Raw genomic sequence first — 24,846 nt, 5'->3', positions numbered from 1 at the left:
AGGTGAAACAGCATTTTTCTCGCAACATAACCAAAACAGTTTTAGGCCATTAAGTATAAAATTTGAAAGCATCAAAAAATATGAAATCATAATAAACAGCCTATATCTTTAAAAATATGTTCGATCAATCTTTAGTGTTCAACGAACTTAGTCAAACATCGGAGTTCCACTAACGTCAACCTATTTGAGAGGAAAAATTAAGTAAATCTACAACAGCCTTTTTTATCGATTATTCAATAAATTTTATCAGAATTCACTTGCATATGATATAAAGATAATTTTCAAAATGACATTGGAATGTTTTTTAACTCTCAGGTGAATTAGAAGTACCACTCATTTAGATCACTGTAACCACTTTGAACAAATCAATTATAACAGGAGATGTTAATACAAGCTGTTTGACATAGGTCTCATGCTACTAAATACCCGAATATTTAATCATCAAATGGGAATAAAAAAATTCAGTACAATAAAATTTAATAAAAAACAGAGTTGGAGAAGAATAGAATTGGATAAGTAGTAAATAATTAGACCGGTGAAGGAGTTATTCAGTACTGTATGAAAACTTGCCAAATCAATAAAACGTGAGTTGGATTAACGACGAAATTAAAATAATGATAAGAGAAGCAAAGGTCAATTGGTATATGTGAACGTAGAAAAGCCGACAATATTCTGTTTACTAGTATACACTTTTTGTATCAACACACTCGAAAATTTCCCCCTGCTTCTCAGTTTAAAGACTTTATGGGAATTAATTTTATGCACAGTGTCAGCTGAGCAATATTATAACACACAAGTGAAGAGGACTTTCTCTCTGAACTAAGATTTATTGATATTCGTTTATTTCTCACAAAAGTCTTTCTATTTTCCGTATAGAGCTATGGGCGGACCGGTAAAACCCCATACCTTTAGCCACGAAGTTAAAAAATCTGAATACTGTTCTATCTAATTCTATCTAAGCAGCCAAGCAGTAACCCAACTCCGAGTACGTGAAGTTTTTTCTCTGGTTACGAGGTTTAATGTTTTGTTTTGTGTTTAGAAAGCTTCGTCATTTCCGTGAATTTACTTACATGTGTGATAGTGGGACTATTCTAGTTATGTGATATACCAAGAGTCAAAAATTATTCCAGTTTCGGAGGAATGACTGAGCACTGAAAAACTTTCGTAAAATAAATAGTAATTTAGAAGGTCTGTATTAGTAATCATTGAAAACATTTTCAATTCTGAAATGCCTGAGTAGAATATGATAAAGTTGTAAACCCATTCATTGTTCTTGGCAAATATTATTCACCAATATCCGATTGGATTGCTTGACTAAATTACAAATGGTTCCCAAATCATCGTTTTCTAAAGTTCAGAATTTCGCTATATTTCTTCCTAGTAACACGAAGTCCAAATTTTACAAAATATTCTTTGATGTTCCCTTGAAAAATCTAACAAACTGTACTTATTCTCATTGCGTGAACATCCACAAGAGTTTATGTCTTGCTTTTTTGAGAGTATTTTGGTCGCTGAAATTGTTTCCATGTTGTCTTACATTGAGACAACTTATTGAACTTACATTTTAATTATGTTTTATGATTCTTTCACAAAATGTTCCCTTGACTACTTTCACAGTTACAAGCAAAAAATATAGGACCGAAACATAAGAATAACGCTTTGTGTTGAAATATAAAGTGGATTGTTTTTAACGTTTTCATTATTTCAATCACTGAAAACTTGATAAATTTTTTTGTAACGTAGATATAAACAACATTTTTTTGGTGTCAAAAAAAGAAAAAAAAGAAAATGTTAACAAAATTTTATGGTTTTTCAAAAAAGGAAGAAACAACAAACAAAAATCTAACGAAAAACTGGAGACAGGAAAATAATCTAAATGTGTTTTACAACTTTTTTTTTTATACAATTTTATTTCTTAGTTTATGAAATAAATTTGACTATGAATTCAAATATTCTTTGATAATAAAGAAATAGTTCGGAAAATGTATCAACTATGTTGGTTGAAATTTATCAATTGAATAAATTATAAAGAAACTGATATGTTAAAAAAAAAGAATGAATGGAATGATTGAAGTTGGATTTATCAACATTGGATGTCAACTCAGTGGTCTAAGTGTTAGGTGTTTATGTGTGAGACTGAAGGTTCTTTGTTCAAGTCTTATTTGCGGGATCATGGATAAGCACTGCTGAGGAGTCACATACTAGGACGAAATGGTTATCCAGTGTTTCCAGATTTTCAATAGTGTTCTAGCTTAGATGAACTCGTGATTTCAACTGTGAAAAAGAATAAATGTATTACTTTGGTAGTTTATTTACATAAAAACGTCTTACTAACTATAAATTAAATCTTTTTATTGTTGAGTTTTCTGAACTAAATAGTTTGACTTAGAATCACTCATTGTTGTTCTGTAATATATCTACAGCGTCAAAACTATCTACCTTGTACACAAGAATAATCACTAGCTTATGAAACGGTGTGAAGTTTTAATTCATTTTGTATTGTTTGTTTGAATCTTCCCATTGATGTTTAGGACTACAATTATCAGTCGCTTACTGGGACATGTGTATCATGTGCGGATTGCCTTCATATTGCCTTCAGTCATAATCATTATAAGCAAAGATGGATGGCTGTCACCTTGCTTGCACATGAGGCTTATTTCATTATCTGGTGTGCTGAACAATTTGAAATATTATATTATAAGTTACCTACATAATGACATTCATTTCATCTCAGTTTTATTCTAAATATCTTGAGTTGGTCTTTAACAAGAAGTGAAAATGAATTTTTTCTGCAAAATGTTCAGAAATTGGTTAGTAGGCTCAATTTTTATCATTTAACGCAGTATGAAATTGGATAAAAATTCAGAAACTTTATTTTCTCGGATGTAAGTAATCGCTACGAAAGCGTAACATAATCTCAGGAGAGCGACTTTTTCATAAAATATAAAAAATATTTCGATTACGATCAGGAAACTCAAGGCAGATAAATTCATTTAGATTGAAAAATGAACAATGTTTCAAATACACCTTCCGGTCGGTCAGCGAAATCCGAGACATGTGTTCTATCTAATTTGAAAATTTCCAGCCCAATGACTTTAAATCTCACTAATAACTTTCATCATGAGTCTTGACTCTATTGGTTATCACCAAAAACAAATGCGTTATCTACCATGATTCTGAGCTCAGCTAACCGCTAACATATACAAAGGGTATAATATTCATAATTTTCAAGCGTTTTTACTTTCCTTACGTTCATTTACAAGTTTAACATTTGTACGTCTTGGTACGTGCACTTGAATCGTGGGTAGATGATTCCATATTGACCGTAGTTAAAATTTGTAGTAAATCCTTAAAATGTTGAGATGTGGACACATTATATTCAACTGATTACTTTCAGATAGAATGAATCATATACCCTGGCTTCTAATTATGGCAAAATCCAAATATTTATTAAAACTTATTACTACATGCAGTTTCAAAATATCTGCTTTCTGTGCACTATGACAACAAAGACATAAAATATTTGTTCTCAGGTATTAAAGATAGAAAAAATATAAATTCTTCCAAACTGTGAAGTTTTAAATTTTTAATCATTCGCTCTCTATAAAAGTATTGACCATTCCTAAGGAGAACACTTCATACTAAACAATAGTTTTGTAAGGTATCAATCATATACTTAGTGAAATTTGAAAACGAAATGATGAACAAAAAAATGGTTACAATGTTTGGTTTCTAACAAACTTTACTTAATAAAATCAATAACGTATGTTCAAGTTTATCAAGTTGGTTAAAAGTTATCATTTTATTATTAGATTACTGACTAAGGACAATATCTAGTCTTTTATATTTACTAAGGAATTAAACATTGAATGAAGTTTATGTATTATGTCAATTAGGCAATGTATTTTCATATTTGCCAACAGATTTTACATTTACAAACGATTTCTGCTCATGGGGAATGAATTAAAGCACGAAATATTTTAAAAATGTGTGGACTCCTTGTGAAATCATTATAAAAAGCATAACATTACTGATTACTATGATAACTTTAATCATTAAATAACATTATCTAAAAGGGTGTTAATAAAGACGTAGCTTTAGACTGTTACTATCAGTTCAAGATGGTAATCGGTTTGAAATTTTACAAAATGTTTACCAAAACTACTTGAGTAATTGAAGAATATATATTGCTTTGGTGTGTATATGTATTTATATATTTATATATCATGTTCGGAATCAAGTTTACTGGCTAAATTGATATTAATTTATTGGTAAAAATGTTTCTACATCCCAAGTTACTCCAATATCATTTTGATGAATTTTAAAAATGAATTACTTTTTTTAAATCTGTATGAGAACGAGAGATCTATCATGAAATGCTTTTATAATCGTTATACGAATGCTTGTTGTCACCATCAAAAGTATTTCATTATTTACAGGAAATACTGTCTTTTAATCTCAGTAAATTGACTTAAATAACGATTAGTAATTTAATTTATTTGACTACATTTACATATATGGATTTCATGAAAAAGTATTAACTTCAAACCAGCTTAATTTTATTCAGACACAAGTTCAGACTTTTAGAGTTTGATTTTTCAGACAATCATAATTCATAGTTCGAGACCCTAGGTTACATAGTTTGAAATTGTTTGATTCTGATTTCATATCACTAGATTTAAAAACTACATACTTTTAGCAAATTTTCTAAGTTATGTGTTAATGAATACGCTTACAAAAAATTTTGGAAGCACTGTGTGAAGTAATTTGGTATGTAAATGTTCTTTTATATATAAGATGATAGTATTTTTCTATCAGTATTTATAAGGCATAAATAGTTTTAGGGGTTGCATTCAAATGATTCTCATTTTCTTATCACATTAGCGTTTAAACGTTTGTTTATTAAAACAATTATCATCACATGTCATAATTAGGCAAAAGTAAATAGGTTCTCGTAATTTTGTAAACCTCCGCTCTTTGTTTGGTGTCAACGTTCATGATTAAAAGAATACTCGATAATGAAGTGTTTTAGCTTGATCAAAACAATAGTCGAACTTGTGAAAGAATACTACATTACAATTACTTACTACTTTAAAAGGGAGAGAAACGTATGTTATTTACGGTGATTAAAAGTTATTCAAAAGATCATTAATGGGCCTTCCAGTAACATATCACACAGTCAAGGTCATACATTGATAAACATGTACAAAATCTATCTAGAATCATGCTGACATGACTATGAAATACATATCAAACATACTTATTACTTACACCTGTTAACCCTCATGGAGGAACTTAGGCCGCCCACCAGGGTTCTCTATTCAACTCTATCCTGGGCAATCCTTTCCAGTTGTTTACACTTGCTATTCATTCTTTTCATGCATCCTTCGGTCTTCCTCTTTTCTTTTTCGATTCAGGATTCCAAGTTAGCACTTGTCTCATATTGCGGCTTGACAATGTCCGTAATTTATATTCTATCCATATCCATAGTCTGTCCCTAATTTCCCTTTAAACTGGAACCTGGTTTGTTCTCTCCCACAATAGGTTATTGCTGATCGTATCCATTCAACGGACATTGAGTAACTTCCGTAGACAATTTTTTATGAATAATTGTACTTTTTGATCACAGTTGTAGTTCTCGAAGTTTTAGCTCTATACAACAGAACTGTCTTGATGTTCGTATTAAACATTCTGACTTTGATATTGATTGACAGTTGTTTTGAGTTCCATATATTCTTCATTTGTAGCAATGCTGCCCTTGCTTTGCCAATATAATAATATATCTTTTTTTTAACATTTATTTATTATTTTAAATAAAATGATTACATTGTCTTATATCAATTTCTACTGACCAAGAACTGATTTAATTGACCAGAACGGTAATTTCTCATTGATGGAATTACTATAATAATGTTGCACAGTCATATATTATGAATATTTTAAAAATAATTTTATTCATATAAACTGTACACAATAAATCTGTATTTACAGAATACTAATTGTAAAATATTAATTCAGGTTCTAAAAAAGAAAAAAAACCCATTTAACTAAACTGGTAACTACTAACTCTGTATAGAAAATGAATGATTTAAAAAAATTAAGATTTAAATAAAGCCAGAACAAATATTGATGTAAAATAATATGAATTGATTATATTTCGTAGTTTCTCGTCAGCTGCTTACAACCAAATATGTATTAGAATTTTAGCATTGAGATAATAAATAGTGTGAAACAATTGACATAAATGAATGTAAAGGATTGGGATGACAAAAGGTTATCATATATATATATATATATGTGCAATAAAAGGTCAGAGGTTATTAGGTGTTAGAATCACGGAAACATAAAGGGTGGGTGGTGTAATAGTTGAGTGGAGTTCAGAGACAGATAAGATAAATTGTGACAACTTTAGAGGTAATAAAAGATTCATGGAATTAAAAACAAATAGGGTGGATTACGTAATAATTTAATGGAATTTCAAAAGTACACATAATTTAAGAGAAACAAGTGGGCGGAAATGTGTGAGTGAAAGGGTGGTTTAAGAATTGGGTAATGGGAGAGGAATATAAAACAAAAACAAATAATAACCACTGAGCCGGCATTTAACGGTGCTCTAGCTTCAATTGATCCATAATCTCAACTACCAAAATCACTATAATATCAACAAAACCCCTTCTGATAGTAATCAACATATGCTCACTAGTGACTGGCTCCATGAGGTATTTCCTGGAGTTTTAGTGAGAAGCAGTGACCAGTGGAGTTCAAACAGGTCTGTTGTGAGATAGTAACTCACTGAAGACATTGGTGGATGCGTCGCTCAATTTTGTGGATCGGTTAAAGTTAGACATTAACACCGTTGGATGCCGTCCGACGCAGTGGTTCTAGAGGTTAGGCACTCGCGCGCGAGACTGATAAGTCCTGGGTTTGAATCTTGTGAGGCGGGATTGTGGATGCGCACTGCTGACGAGTTCCACAATGGGACGAAACGGCCGTCCATTGCTTCTACGTTTTCAATGGCAGTCTAGGTTCAATGGACTCAAGATTTCAACCATAACATTTAGATTCACTGAAACTATTGTTTTTTTCTTTATTTTATCTACTTAATTTATTAGTAACTAAGTAAATTATTTAAATGTTTCACATTATAGATATGGCTATTTACTTCTATTATCATATAACAGAAAACTAAGAAAAGAATGTTTTAAATAAGAAAATGTGGACAAAATTGAAATTACATAACCAATGTCTTCAAATATTAATTTCTTTTATATATTTAATTCATTCATATTATAGTAAATATTTATATAATGAATTCATTGATATGAATAAAATACATAATATACAATCAAATTTAACCCAACCATATCAAATCATAATACCAATTAAAGAATCATCAATGATCAATTCTAATTTAATAAATATTAGTGAAATGATGCAAACTTATAATATACAATTGAAGACATCCATAGATGAAGAAGAAGAAGGAGGAGGAGAAGGAAAAGGAGAAAAAGTGGAAACTATAAAACATAATAGTCATTCCAAAATCATAAATTTTGAAATTTTAGATATAAGTAGTAATTTATTAGTAGCATATCAACAATTAAATCAAAATAATTTATTAAATATTATTGATTTAAATTCAATAAATGGTATTATAAAATTTAATATCCCATTAGATCGTGAACGTATATGTAATGATATACAAATGACTAATAAACAATGTAAAATTATATTATTATTAGCTGCTTATAAACAATCTATTCAATCTAATCAAATACAAACAATTACAAATCATAATTATAATCAATATCATAATGAATTAATATGTATTGAATTAATTATAAATTTATTAGATATCAATGATAATTCACCATATTTTCCACAAATTCCTGGTATGGATAATCATCCTAGAATTATAAATATTGAAGAAGAATGTCCTATTGGTACAATGATTTCATTACCAATAGCTAATGATATAGATTCAATTGAAAATGGTATTATTAAATATGAATTATTACCAATAACTACAACAGTAGATATATTACAATTATTTGAAATTGTGCAATTTAGAGGATCAAGAATTCAATGTGAAGATATGTCTAGTAATGGAATACATAATTTTAATTATACATATCTATTAAATCAAGAAACAAATAATGATTTATTTCCTATAATACCATGCTTGAAAGTTGTTGGTAGATTAGATCGTGAACAAGTATCACGTTATGCAGTACGTCTTGTTGCAATAGATACTGGTGGAAGAAAAGGTGAAATAATTTTACGTATAATAATTCGTGATATTAATGATCATGCACCATTATGGGGTGATAAATTAGAAACTGATCTATCAACTAGTAGTTTATTATTTATGGGATCAGAAAGAATTACATTCCAATCAAATGAAATGATAGAAGATAATGGATATGGTAGAATAATTGTAAAGTATACTTTTCAAATTCCTGAATGTACTAATCAAAGACAATTGTTACGTTTAATTGCAAATGATATGGATGAATCAGAAAGTGATTATGGTCGGATAAAATATCATTTAAATGATCAAACACAAGATTTTGAACAATTAAGGCAAAGAATTTTTATTTCTGGAGATTATATTTACCTAACTGATCTTGGTTTGAAAGATTTGAATCAAGCTAATTTAACCATAATTGTAACAGCAACTGATGGTGCCGGTAAAAGTAGTGATGCATGGATACATCTTTTAGTTCAAGATTGTAATGATCATAAACCAATGATTTTAGTAAGTTATAATTGATAAAGAACTTTAATTGATTACATATTTATTAAGAAATAATTACACGTTTCATGTCTTAGTAGATTCATTGGATAAAGATCTTAAGCAGAATCTTCAAAAACGAAGAACATTATTCTACTGTTTAAACCATGTAATTTTAACTTCATAGATATTGTACCACATTAGACTGCATAATAAATCAATTAAACAGTGTTTATTAAATTCGCTGGTGTTAGAAATTAGACAGTAGATTTTTTATTATATACTACTTATATACTTGCGAACTAATCATTGATGGAGCATGTAGTTGGGGGGGGGGGATAAAAAAACAGCGAAGGTAAGAAGTGCCTTAAACTGAGTCATGTCAAGAAATTAAAATTTTTCTAATCTCTAAGATATCACATCTATATTATTTTTGTTATTAGCATTTTAAGTAGTGTTTAATTTATTAAAAAAATATCAAGTTTTATCTTGGTATTTGCAGACTCAGTAAGTCTTTCAGTTAAAATCGGTAAACTGATGAAAAAAATACATATTGTAGGTAATTGTTTATAATAGATTGCTGGTGTAGTCAAAGTAATTAGGATAGGAATGACCTTGTCTAAAAGAATAATCAATAAAATCTATTTATAACCTTCTAGGAAAACAATTCGGATATGTAACAAAAAGCGTTCACAATTATAAAAATAATTTCCGTTGAGTCGTTTAGAGAAAAATAAGTAAAAATATAGAAATATTTCATTTTAGTTTCACATCATGGATCTACAATAATGCGTGTCCGCTCGACAAAGAAATAATTAAATCATTATTAGTCACGTTATAACGTGTTTTACGCATATTCAAATGTATCTAGGAAAATAATGAGTGACTGAGACAATAGTTGATGTGTGGAGGTGAATAGGATAATCATATTGTTAAATATTATTTAATAAATAGGTTGAAAACCATGATTGTGTAAAACATCAGCTCGCAAACGCCCTGGTATGTCTGAGAGTATTAGGAGTCAACTCTCCCTCTCGAAATGCTTCCTCATGGCCACGCATATGAAGCCACTACAACAGAAGTCCTACTCACTCTCCTCTTGCGGCGGAAGGCGTTTTCGCGAAATTGAGAGGGCAAAAGCCGTATGTCCAGGGCTTTAACTGGGTCAGTGGATTTGAAGGATTCATCCACAGGAGTTGGAAAATCCTGATTCTAAACCCATTGTGAACATGAGCTTCATGATTCTGAGGGGACAAATGGCATATGAACTCATTATTAGTCAACGGCGATCATGAAACTGGGTCTCCTAATGTTAGACCTTTAGGTGGAAAGCTCGGGGTGTGATTCCCTAAAAAACCCACCTGCTTTAGTTTGTGTACCCGGGCAGTACTCCAGCCCTCACACAGATCAAAGAATGAGATGTGGCACATATTTATTTGTGCCTCCTCATACCATTTTTTAAATGTGTTCAAACAAATGAATACGTAAACGGTGACAAACCTAACGGACTACGTAATAATTAGTTTTTTGAAATATAGATTGTCAACAAAAGTTATTCACTAAAATGACGAATATTGCTAATGGTTATATAATAATAATAAAATGACGACCATTTCATTTTAGGAAGTTAGTTGAAAAGTGGAACATATTAGGTTGGTTGTAAATTGTAGGTCGTTGTGACAATTAGGGTAATGTGAGCAGCTGTATGAATTTCATTTAAATACAGCACTTCACTTTCTTTAGTTCGAAAAATTGAATGTTTTATTCATTGAACAATGTAGCCATTTTAACAATATTTTATTATGATAACAATCAAATAACATCAAAGCAATAACTTTATACTTTATTCAGATATATATGCATAAAGACAAGACAAAAGATATGATTATAACGCTCTAAATAAAAATAAAAGCTCTGTCAAATAAGCTTGATTTTACTGTGAAGGCATTCATAGAGGAAAGAATGATTGGTAATTATAGAGGTGTTTTTGCACGATAAAAACTAATAATAAACAGAGATAACTGAACACCACAAATCATCAACCAGTATAGTCAACCATGAATAAGGAGAAAAACTATTTATTCAAAATTTAATTTAGATTTCGTCAATAATCAACTAACTATTTGAAGGAACACTTCGAAGAACTTCAGCGATAACATCAACTTCAAAGACTTAATGTAACCTTTTCTTCTATGGAATACGTCGTCCAATTTTCGAATATCTAATCGTAGATATTTCTTCATAGCAAAAATAGTTACAAGTAGACAATAGACTTATCCTATCAAGTTGCCGGTTTTTGATTTCGTTTTACGTAGATTTTAACCCTTCACCGACGTTTGTTAAAGAACCATTGAAAAGTACAAAAAGCTGATAGAACCAACATTGATGAATAATGTCCGCATAATTAGTTGATACCTGACATATGAACTAGAAGCTCAAAGAAATCATACTGTGTGCTTTGTGGTAGAGGCAAAATAAAATAAGAAAGGAGTGTTTAATTTTTCCTGGTTTTCAGGATTCCCTAGTTGATATCAATCGGATTGATTTAGATTAAAACTATCATTACGTTAATTAGTAATTCATCTATGTACAGTATGCAACTACTGTTTTTTCTATTTGAATAAACTGTGTTTACAATTAAATGATCGAACTACATAATTTCTTGTATCATACCTGGAACAAGATCCATAAAACTATCAAAACACTTTGATCATAAAATGACTTGATACCTTCTTCGTCATAGTCACGCTCTACTATCTATAACTTGACATCTAGTTTCTGCATTCTTATTGTTCTTACTCTTTGTTTATAATTGGTAAAATAATATTTTAGTCAGTTACCAGTTTGTTTTCAAACATCTAAACTTTCCAATTCGGGTATTTTCCATTACCTTATATCTTATTAATAACTTTAAGATTAACGTGTGAGTGGAAAGTTTCTAGATATTTTCATAAAGTAACTTACTGAAGAAAAAGCTAAACTTCGATCTCAAAACACTATAAATTCACTTTCTTTTGTTAGTTTTGCTATCAGAAACTGACACTGAGAAATACACACTCCGAAAAATGCAAACTAAAAAATTTACTTTGATCTATAGCATTACAGAGAAAAATGACATTACCCTGAAACTCTCTAAAACTGGTATCTGTAATTAAGAAGCGCAAAAACTCAAATATATGATGAAAACAGAAGCCTACGAGATAGTATATTATAAAAAAGTTTGAATATTTATGTATTTTAAATAACCAATTTAGGGTACCAAGTGGATGGAAACTAAGGTGTTAATTAAATGCCAGCAATGCGAAATCACATTTTCGGTAACTATAAGGAAGAAGTATGCTTGAAATCTAATTATTCTCCTGAGATAATCAAATATGCTGTTAGTTCTACGGAACATATATATAGCATATTAACTGATGATTATTTGTTCATTAAAATCTGCACACATATCCATGATTAGTTTATTTTCTGTATCAAGTAAATGATAACAAAACAAAGCAGAAATGTTAGTATAGTAGATTTTGGTACCATTTGTAATGAAATGCTACTTATTCATATATTTGTAGAACTAAATATAAAATCATGTAGGAAAATTGCATCTTTCAAAATCGTATAAATATTGTTCAGTTAATATGTTTCTGGGCTCTTGAGTATTTTTAGAAAGAGGTAAATTGATGGAAAACTATGTAAGATACATATATAAATTGATTATTGCGCTCTTACGCAACGAATAAACCTATCAACTTACACAAAGACACTACAAAGACAGAAAACAGTTCAGTAAATTGCTGTTAGTCAGTGTATTTTAGAAGTAAATTTCAATGTAATTATTTAGTATGTATAGTAGTTATAAACCTTCTTAGTACTGATTCAAAGAAATACATGAATGTCTATCTTCAAATGATTCTATTTTCCTTTTAATAGATGAGAAATACTGAGTTTTCACTTGTAGAAAATACTATAGGTAAACAACAATTAATAAGTTTAATAACAGTACGTGATTTGGATTTGACCACATCACCCAATTCGGAATTCTATTGCAGTTTAAATGATACAACATATCTGACACTTTACGAAGTAATGTCTGGACCAAAATTAAATGATCAACGCTATCAGGAAAGTAATTTAAACAGTGTTAATAAACATGATGGATTCTTATCTCATAGACAAAATAATGAAGATGAGAAGAATACTGGTTTCTTTCGTCAAGGAAGATGGGTCGTTTATCGACTAGAATCTAAAAATTCATCATCATTTAATCGCGAAGCAACACCATACTACAATGTACTGTTACAATGTTCTGATAAAGGTTCACCAATGCTTACATCAAATCGACTGATAACAATTAACATCCTTGATGTGAATGACAATGCGCCTATGTTTATTATGCCTAATCAACTACAATCAGCTAATTTATTTTCAGTCAATGTAGAGAATCATAAAAAACTATTTTATCAATCGGTTTCTTCATCATCGACTTCTATTCGTCAAAAAGCGGATCAGCCATTCATTTATCATTTTAATCTACCAGAAAATTCTTTACGTGGTACAATAGTTGGCAGTGTTCACGCTATTGATCTAGATGCTGGTGATAATGGTCGAGTAACGTTTCAACTAAAAAGTCAAATTCCATTTTATTTAAATAAGCCAATTTTATTAAGTACAAAAAGTCATAATACAACAGATACAACTGATCACATTATTAATGATAAACAAAATGATAGTAGAAATGAAAAAGAATCGAATAATATGGATCATGTATTCAATTTAGCACCAAATGGTGATATTCAATTAATTGATGAATTAGATAGAGAAACAATAGATCGTTATGAATTACATATTATTGTATATGATAATGCAAAAATCAATCGATTATCAGCAACGGCTACAGTCATAATTAAAATAGATGATGTAAATGATTGTAGACCGGAATTCTTTGGGGATTACATATTTGAAGTAAGTTAAAATATGGTTTAAAAATGGTAATGTTTGTTCTAATCTTCATCATCATGGAATAAAACTTATCTTTAGTGAAATTTATGAAGATACATTATCGAGAGTTGCTGAAATGTATATTAAAATATTTAACTGACACTATTTTAAAGTGATAATAATAAATATATTGTTTGTTATATCCAAATGAGTAGAAAAATTGTATTTCTGACGTTTCATGAGGTAAGACTTATTAGGATTTTGATTTTACTAAAAATATTTTTCATTATTTCCTTTGTACTATTCAAACTATGTAAACGTGTGTGTGGATTGGTTAGAAATGGACATTAACACCGTTGGATACCGGCTCAGTGGTCTGCAGGTTAAGTGTCCGCACGCGAGATCAATAGGTCCTGGGTTCGGATCATGCGAGGCGAGATCGTGGATGCTCACTGTTCAGGAGTCCCATACTAGGACGAAGTGGTCGTCCAATGCCTCTAGGTTTTATCCTGGTGTATCCTGGTCTTTAATAGACTCACGAATTCAACTATTAAACTGTGTTAATTTAATTTCGGTTATTTATTTACTTTGAAGAGGTGCCTTACATTAGGTCACCAAACGTCAGAAATACAATTTTTCTACCCATTCGGATATAACGAACAATATACTTATTATCAACTCTCTATCTAATACTCAATCTTTTGAAACTATCAAGTCCAACCACGGTATTGAAACCTATATTTTTTAGTAGGATTATGACGATTTCTGTTATAAATCCGTATAAAAACAAACATCTAAATACATGACTTCAAGTTATTATTTTGGTACATATTGAAGTTCACATTTTTAGTAGAATCAAAATAGTGAAACTAGAGTATTAAGCTTGTGATTTTAAACTGAATCATTGTTCAAGATAAAAGATCTAAACTTTAAACAATTTATAATGTAGATCATTTTCTTTTTAACTTAAGCCTTATGAACCATAACAAATAATTACTAACACCAAATAACATTGGCAAATATGATAATAGGAAAACAAAATTTAAGAACATATAAGACCTTACAAATATATTTATTCATTTAATATCATTATACTTCAATCTTTGTTTGATATAAAAAAGGCATACAATTATTCAGTGCTTCGAGTGATACATATACCCAAATGCTGTTAGCATGGGATATCATACTGTTCATGAGATTGGTTAGACAGTTTTACTGTGAGAACCTCATTGAAATGCTGATGGAAATAGAACATCAATCATTTAGTTTACTTTTATTGATAGAGAACAGTAGTAACTAAATTTGCGTCGTATTTATCTAGGGTTGATGAAAACTAAAGACGATTAACTATTGATTCAGAACTTTTTTGAAAATTGACCTTTATGTAAATTAAAATGAGAACAGGGAACTAGATAGAAAGATATTTCCAATGTTATGTTGCTGTCATGACTTCCGTAAATGATGATGTTTAGTGAAGAATAACTAATTCCTTTTATTTGTTGAAAAAAATACTTATAAGATTAATGTATGAGATAAAGCAGTAATTTCATGCATATAACGTCTAATTCCCTCGATTCATGAAGACAAGTGAACAGAACTCATTGAATATAATATCTTACTACATTGGAAAATATCTAACCATTAATGTTAAGTAATGTGTAAGACGCAAAATTTACTATGATGATAAAGCTAACTTTCCAAAGTCAGTTAATCTAATCTAAATATCAACTGAACCTAATCAGCACTACATATTGACTGTATAACATGACGTTGGTTATTATTTATTGAACAACTAATGCAAATATCACAGCATTATAGAAAATCGAAAGTATTCTTAATATTTCAGTTTTAACGATTATAACTATGACATGAAGCGGGATATGATCGAATCCAACGATAAAGATACACTTTGCGGATGAATGCCAAATAACACCAAAATTTGGTGCAGGGAATTCTGTACGTTATGTACAACTTCTAAAGATAGAAAACTTACATAAATCAGTTGAAGAACATCACCTTTTAACTACGTATGTTGTTCTTAACATAAGTGGTCCCTCGTTTAGTATTTAATTTCTAATGTTTTGTTTACAAGCCGTCATTATTAATCATTAGTTGCATGTGTATCAGCAGAATGAATGTGTTAAACTGAAACTTAATCAGTTATATTGTCTGTCTAATCGGTGACTACATTTATGTGAAAATAAACAAATCTTGTCAATTACATGGTAGACGAACTAATTTAATGAAACTATTTTGTCTTTGAAAAGGTGAGAGATAAACAGTTTTAAATGACTACATGACATGATTCATGCGCTTTATTCTATTTAACTATTCAATGTTGTGTTCATTCAATAAAGGAGACTGTTGCTAACTGAGTACTGAACAAAGTAATATGTAGTTGCTATGAAAAATGATGGTATAATGACATACTCTAGTTTTGTTTCAACTCGTAAACGAAACTATCAGTGCATCACTTTTAATATCACGGAAGATAACTCGGAAATATATTGCCTGAATAAAAAAGCACACACTGAAATAAAAGTATAACAACTAAAATGGATAACTACACATTGTAAGTTGGTCGGTATTTAATGAAAATACTCTAGTAGAATGTTCAAATAATTAGATTGAGTTCTGTCATGAAAATGTGCATTGTATAGTCTTAGCGATTCATATATCTGTCTGTTTATGATAAAAATAAAAACAATGAAAATTAATTATCTATTGAATAAACCAATTTTTCTTTGTTTAGAAAATTATGCTCTTAATACAAGTTCATTCACGTTTAGCTAATGGTAATACATGTTCTAATACCTAGATAATCAGTACGAATTGAAGACGCAAATAAAATATACTGTTGTTAATGGAATTTGTTTATTTATTTGATATGATGAAACTCACAGACTAGCTCAACTGAATCTACCAGACCATAGTTTAAACCTCTAAATTAATGAATAGTGTCTAAATATTTTACCAACGGAATATAAACCAATTACTTGTCTAACTGACTTTTGCTAACAATTTTTATGAAAAGATGAATAACATTGTCTGACATCTTATTACTGTTTATAAAGAAATTTATAAAGAAAAAAAATTAAACTGGGCCATGTCAACAGGTATATACGACCTGGTCGGAGTCCGTGTGGTAATCGTAACCAGTGTTTGGAGACTTTGAATGACTCGACACAAAATTATTTTCAATGGTGAAGATGCATCCATTCTTTTTCTTCCCCCAGATTCTGAGCTACAAAATTTCCCATAATTTTTTCACTAATTTATGTTTTCTTGAATCATACCTTCGATGTCTAATCTTTTCTCTTACCACTTACACTGTTACTAACTCTAGTACTCTAGGATTTTATATCTCTGTGCTAATGAGCTATAGCAACTTGGACCAATGTACATACGAACCAAGTCTTATATTTCAACTCAGTGATAAATATAAGACCAGTTATACCAAAATATTTTTGATCACTCATTGATTAGATCAGAACGAAAGTGTAGGTATGCTATAATACAGTAAATAAATTAATCATTTATAAAATGTTGATTTTTATGATATTCATCAAATAAATCATGAATTATATACTGCTTTCTTGAACACACTAATAGTTTGGGATGTCACTGTGTTTAATGCCAGTTTTAGTAAAACCGTCATTATAATGAATTGCATAAATTAGACAAGAAATAATAATATATGTATATACTGTAGTGTGCGTAGATGCGTGTATAAAGGAAGACTAATAAAACTAGTATTAACAACTAAAATCCAAATACGTTGTAAGGTTAACAACTTATCCCTTATTTTTCAGTCACTGTAATAGTTTCTTCTTGGATCACAAAAAAACTTACAGGCAAGTATCAAAACTGCATACAAAATCAATGAATGATGAAATCCATTACTGCGTCCATTTTACTCATCAAATATATCATACAGAAATATGTGAGCGGTCGATGCACATAAGTATTATGGTAGTTTTCGTTTCAGTAGTATGGGTTGTAAAGGGAATAAAAACAAAATGAATATATCGTAGACAATTAAAATGTGTTAATTTTAGTGGGTAAAATAAAGTCCTAATATTAGTGAATAAAGGTTTGAATTATTCAAACGATATTGTTGAAACATGCATAATATTCACTGAATACTGTGACGCTTATTTCCATTTAAAATTAAATTACCATTGAATTTCAATATAAATTTGCTCAGTATTTGTAACTGCTTTCTGCTATTATCTCAAAATGGAAAGAGTTTACTGATACCAAGATTTTATTCAACACGGTTAGGTCCGTTCCTGAAACTGCATATATCGGTTCATCTGCTGTTCTCGGGATTAAGTTAAATATGTTTATAAATTTAAAGAGATCTATGAATTGTTTAAATAAAATTTATGCTCACAACGTATATAGTTAAAATTGCTCAATACAATCATTAACACGCTTTTTATTTAATATCTGTGCTTTCTTATCGTTTGAATTAGATTGTAGAAAGTTACGGTTCATCAACTATTCACCAAATTCTTGGTTCTATAGTAGCTACAGATATGGATTTGGGGCGTAATGGGTCAATAACATATCAGCTTGGTGCCCAACAAGATAATCGGAATAATAATATGAATAACAATCCTAATTCGATGGATAATAAACCACCCAGTTCAACAAACACGTTTGGTTCACGCTTAATACAGGTAATTTTAAGAATGAGTCAGATTAGTTGACTTCATAAGATTTTATGTATGTGAAGTGCCTGTGATCATTCTAACTAGCTTGTAATTTTTATTCAGTTTCTCTATTAGTCTACGTAATTACTGTAACACCCAATCTGATAGAAGGATTGTGAGACTGAATAGTTTTCGCTTACTATCTTGGACTTTATTCCCGTGTTTTACTAGTTCTTTTTACTGATATTCAATGTCGTCTTAATAAATTCAAATTATATTAATTTCCTAAAGATTATAGCACAATTCTTTAATATATAATGAACAACTAAATCAAGGCGAAATGCTTAGCAAGTGATCGACAAGTAATATGAACCAAAAATGTTGAAATTCAGAATCCCAGTTTATGTTATGCGGAAATGTCCAGAACGGAAATTGTGAAATAAATGTTCCAATAAATCAATGGAGGTATATGTTCCAAGAGTGATCGTACAGATAGCTGATTTATATAATTTCTAACACAATTCCGGAGGTCCTCCTACCATTTAATCAAAGTATCTGTAAAGATGACTAATAAAATGTCATTATCAGTTATACATGTTGATCTAATTTGAAACATCTTGATTAGGCTAGCAGGAAAAATAGGAATGAATCCATTTTAAATTAAATTATTAGTGAACAGTGGCGTATTACCAAGTTTTATCTTTTCAAACAATCGGTTACTAAGATTTAACACATTTGGAATTGACAGATGCCGCTGCTGAAATATCATTAATAATGCTGAAAAAACCGGTAATGAGGGCACTGTTAATGCTTATTTAGCAGAGGTAATATGGTATTAAGTATTGCTCACTTTGGTCTTTATTTGTATGATCACGAATAGAATGTGTGGACGGCTGGAGCAATAATAAACTATCCGTTTGGATTCGCACCGGTCATTTTTTTCATTACATGGGTAGGCCGAATTCCAACGATAGACAGGTGTGTAATTTTTTTCACATGATTAAGATATTCAGGTAGATTGTTAGGAGAGAAGCTTCATACATGAATTTTACAGAAACCGAAAATGTGAACAATTGAACAGGAATGAATATAGAAAACAAGTTCGTTCATGTGAACAAAAGTTAATATTGAAAACGCTCTTTCTCTTCACGATAAAGCAAATTTTTACGAAATAATTTAAATATGGGTCAATTCAAAGCATGAACAAAGAACTGAATAACCTAAAAAGGTCTTTTATGGAGAATGGATAGGATTAGATGCTAATGATAGAGTGATCAAAGGCGCAAACAATAAATTTATCACACTGTTTGGAATATACAACAAACTCATGACACAAACTGGTTTCATGAATCCATAGTGATGTAATTTCCGCCCACACTAGTGTAGGTTTCATAAAATGCTTCAATTACATATTAAATAATTTCAATGCATGTATTAAATAATTTACATTAAATGATTACAAAATGGTTCTGTAATAATGAAAAAAAATCAATCGCTGTTAGCATAGGTAGGGTTAATGATTATTTCAGGTTTACTTTCGTGCATCTGGTAGATACAAGTAAGATTTTAAAAATATAGAATCAGATGTATAGTTTATATTTACATCTAAGTTAGCTCAAGTTATCTGAAACGTTTTCCATTTTCACTAGGTGTCACTTACCCTGTTGTTCATAGTCTATTTTTCCATCCACTGAATGCGCGCTACATCTTATGACGCAGTTCACATCAATAATTTCATTTCAAGACTATAGAGTGATCCTAAACTGTCTGTTATGAACATATACAGTAATAAGTGGGTTTTAAATTGGAATCTTTGATGAAGAAAAAAGTGGTGGAAGGCGCAAAATTTGACATCGTGAGCATAAAAAACATCACAGATAGATTCAAACTTTCAGTCCAACATCTCACTAGAATTCAAGAAGCAGTGCATAACGATTATTTTAAATAATTTCAAATAATACCGAATGATATGTTACGGATATCTCAGGCAATAATTCGTTTTATGCATATTGTGCAATTTGCAATCAATAGTTAGACTTTGAAATTCGCGTGAATACTGTACGTTTTTGTTGTATCCTGACTTAAAAGAAATCTAACAAACGTTATTGATATTGTTCTTTCTTTCAGATCAGTCATGATGGTAAACTAACTGTCTATGGGGTGATCGATCGTGAAAAAACTCCAGTAATTGTGCTGACGGTAATTGCAGAGGACAATGGAATTCCTGTTAAATTATCTAATTCCGTGACTGTTACAATTCATGTATTAGATTTGAATGATAACAAACCACGTTTCATTGAGTCATCATCACGTCCACAGTCAGTAAACATGGATGAAACATTTAAGGGAAATTCTGATAATACAAGAATGAATATTGTTTCACCGGCATTGGGTTTTAAGCTGAATCTAAGCTTGGATACAAATGTTGGTACACTTTTGACTGTGGTAAGTTTTTTGAAATCAAATATTATCGTAATAATTTTATGCTCTAACTGGTTGAAATGTGAAATCATGTGAAGTTAACCATCCTTTATTCAATATAGGTGTTATATTTAGCATTTTAAAACACTTTTCCCTTTATTCAGTGTGTGTCAGCGTTTCAAACAAAATAGTTATTTTCACTAGGAACGTCAACTAAATAATCGAAAGCTTTTTACATATTTCTTCAGTTTATGCGTCAATGTAAAGTATCCTAACTTGTCCGATAAAAACAATACACAAACGAAGTGAAAGTTAGACGTTAAAATGAAGTCCTCAGTGAAATTTATGCTATTCTATGCAGTCTTAACTTACTAAATGAAAGAGAAAATGCCCTAAAATATTTAATAGCAAATACTGAAAACACAAATGTGCTTCAAATAGATGGACAGGTATATGGTCTCATCAATTTTTATCCTAATTTTTAATTGATATTAATCTAAACATATGATTGTTATGTGGTGTGTGCTATTGATTAGTATGGAAATGAACGGCAAGGGAAGTCTGAGATGATATTTTACAAATTAGGTATTTACTGTATGGTTCTTAAATTTTATAAGCATGTTCTGTAACTTTGTGATCGAATACATTCGATTGTCCCCATTTGTATTCTCGTTCACTGCAGTTATATTCAGTAGTTGTACAGTCTAGACGTGGCCATTAAGAGTAGAAGATACTCGTAAGTTACTAGTATTTGACCAGAGATGTCTTGGATATATTGCTCGCATTTGTTGGGATCACCGGGTAAGTAATAGTGTGGTTAGACACAGGGTATCAGGGAAGGATGGTAACTCAGTTGATGAGTTCATGAATCCTCATCGACTGAGAGGGTTGGACCACGTGTTACGTATTTCTGAACACCGATTACCACGACTCGCTATGCTGACTAGTATAGGGGATGGTTGGAAGAGAGTAAGGGGCGGCCAAAGCAAAACATGGTATCAGTGCTTGAAGACACTAACTTCTAGTTTGAGCCATGTTGGTAGATGCAGATTACTTGGTTGTAGTCCAGGTGATTGACGTAAACAATGGTTGGAGACTCTGTGTGACATGGCTCAGAATCGATCACAGTGGCGCAGGTGTATACACTCTTCGTCTTCCCCTAAACCTTGAGATTGAAATTGCTTTATATCTTTCTTTCTTCCTGTACTATATCCTTGTATACAATCTTTCTTTTATATATTACCACCACTAAATTAACTATTTCTACGAATTCGGTACACATCTTGTTGTGCTAACGAGGTATGGTAACTTGGACCACTGCATATGTGTGCCTGGCCCTACGTTGTAGCTGACTTTCTGACAGTCTAGACTTAATCAAAATTTTAAAATTATTCATTTATAAGAAGTAAAATAGAATTCTCAATTACGGAATATTTTGATAATCATGTAATATTAAATATTAGGATAAAACAATATCAAACTACTTATAAGTATCATTACCATAGTTTTACTTGATAATTTCGAATAAATAAAGCATTAGATTGATCGCACATAATATTCTTGCTTTGTTCCTTTATACTATTTAAACTTGGATTAATTTTGATTTGATTATTTATCCTCTGAAGAAGTGACTTACATTAAGTCACGAAACATTAGAAAATTTAATTCTTCTACTCATTGGAATACAACAAATATATCATTTTATTTACCTAACTACTTCATTGATATTAGTCCGGAAAAAAATCATTATTAATTTACTAATGACTATGCTTCTTTTTCAATAGAATACATTAATCTCATTATATTTCATATTCATCATTACATTATCTTATAAAATAAATCAAAAACTATATAATGATTGATAGTTTTAATGTTGTGAATTTTTACAGTTTATGAAATTGGTAATATACTTACTTGCGTGACAATAATCCTCATTTTTTTTTAGAAAAAAGTCTCATTACTACTTATAAAAATCTATAGATATGCATCAGATAATATTCTTTTTTTTTTCTAGGTAACATATTTATTATTTAAAATAAATTTAAACAGATGTAATTTAATTTCAAGTTGTGGTAGGTAAATAAGTTAGTTACTACTTTAGAAAAAGTAGACAGAACACAAAATTTACCAAAATGATACTTTCATTGAAAAACTATTGAGAGTAGAGGATACTCGTAGAAATTACTCCTATCTGTTGGGATCACTGGGTAAGTAATAGTAAGGTTAGACGCAGGGTATTAGGGAGTGATGGTAAACCAGTTGATGAGGTTGTAAATCTTTATTGACGGAGATTGTTAAGCTACGTATTATGAATTCGCGACCACTGACTATCGCGGCGTGCAATGCTAACTAGTAATGAAAATGGATAGAAGAAAGTTAGAGGCAACCAAACCAAAACGTGGCACCACTCCATAAAGTCACTAACTTCTAGTTTGAGCCATGTTGGTAGATGGAGACTAGTTAGTTGATGTCAGCGCGTCTATCGTTACTGGTGGTCGGAGACTCTCTGTGACATGGCCCAGAACCAATCACAATGGTGTTGGTTTATAGACTGTTTTTCTTCTCTTAAACCGTGAGATTAAAATTACTTTATATCTTTGTTTTTATGAACTAATTCTTTCTCCCTGTATCATATCTTTATATGAAAATTTTTTTACTACCATTGGAGTGTTTCTATGAATTTAGTGTTCATCTTGTTGTGCTAATGAGATATGACAATTTGGACCGATGTATGCACATGTCCGGCTGATTGACTCATTGAAAAGCAGGCAACTTAATATAAAACGAGGAAAATAGCCCAAATGTACTCAATGTATTGTTTCAATTAGTTTATACATATAATTTAATGTTTCAATGAATTATTGACTTCCGTAGAATTATATGTTATTACTTTTTCCTCTAAATAAAAGCTTAATGTATAAGTATATCATTTTAATACTTTTATCAGTAACCAAATGAGTAATTTTTAAATATGTATTTCGGTCTATGAATTTAAACTTTACCTCATTTTACAAGCAGAAGGCTATCAGGACTCAGTAGCCAAGTGGATAACGCGATGGCGTTTGAAGCGAACGGTACTCGATTCGAGTCCTAGGATGAAAATCAACTCTGAGATTCAGGTATATCCAGCTGGTTAGTCCTAAATAAGACGAAACACGCGTCCTCGATCTCACTGCTAAACATCATCCATCTTCGCTTAGAAGAAAATATTGTTTAAAACATTATGAAACTTCCAATAGCATTCTTTATTTACTTTAAATATAAAGAAGTTACTGTATTATCACTAGTACTTTCTCTCCAAATTATGACCACAAATAATGACATTTAATTATATGAAATTATAAATAATAATCCATAGAGAAAAGCGTATATAATTAACTTTAGGTTCACTATGGGTATAAAAGTTCTTTCTTCAAATGTAATACATACTTCAGTTCATTGAAATATGTCACCATAATATCTATATTATTCAAACCTACTATATACTGTAGGTAAATCAGAATGTTCATGGGATACTTAGGATATTACATTGACAATATGAAAAACATATGAATTATTAATTTTTTTTAGAATAAATTCAAAATTAATGAATTTTTGTCTACAGAAGTTATTATTATGGAAATGAGTAGTTTAATAAGCATATAACGCTAATTAGTTCTCTTTATTTCAATATACCATCATTATAATTTATATTCATTCAGTATTGTTTGTTTGAATCTTCCCATCGATTTGTTAAGACTGCAACTGGTCAGTCTCTAATTGGCATATGTGCATACTGTGCGTATTGCCTCAATATAGCCTTAGTTCACAAGCATGGTAAGCAGAGATGGATAGTGGCTAGCAGTGGAATCCAGGACACGAGTTTCGTCCCATTTGGGACTCGACAGCTGGATGTACCTGCATCTCAGAGTTGATGTTCACTCTGGGACTCGAACCCAGTACCCTCGCTTCAAACGCCATCGCGTCATCCACTTGGCCACTGAGTCCTGATAGCCACTTGCTTGTGCGATGGGGTGAAGTTTAAATTCATTCAGTATTGTTTGTTTGAATCTTCCCATCGATTTGTTAGGACTGCAACTGGTCAGTCTCTAATTGGCATAT

At 30.5% G+C, this 24,846-nt stretch overlaps 1 protein-coding gene across 1 annotated transcript in view; it reads left to right on the top strand.

Moving 5' to 3' along the window:
* Positions 1–7,894: 7,894 nt before the first annotated feature.
* Positions 7,895–24,846, top strand: part of Smp_162550 (putative cadherin) — a gene marked incomplete at both ends in the record, with an annotated part of 25,037 nt that continues 8,085 nt past the window's right edge. Inside the window, 4 exons of the mRNA XM_018799086.1 lie at positions 7,895–8,758; positions 12,659–13,690; positions 18,145–18,351; positions 20,452–20,769. Coding sequence (XP_018650910.1) covers positions 7,895–8,758; positions 12,659–13,690; positions 18,145–18,351; positions 20,452–20,769 — 2,421 coding nt within the window. The remainder of the gene's footprint in view (positions 8,759–12,658; positions 13,691–18,144; positions 18,352–20,451; positions 20,770–24,846) is intronic.

The sequence above is a fragment of the Schistosoma mansoni genome, chromosome 3 (assembly GCF_000237925.1).
Source record: "Schistosoma mansoni strain Puerto Rico chromosome 3, complete genome".
Classification (NCBI taxonomy): Eukaryota; Metazoa; Platyhelminthes; class Trematoda; order Strigeidida; family Schistosomatidae; genus Schistosoma; species Schistosoma mansoni.
Note: the sequence above shows the minus strand (reverse complement) of the source record. Positions and strands in the feature narration are given on the sequence as shown.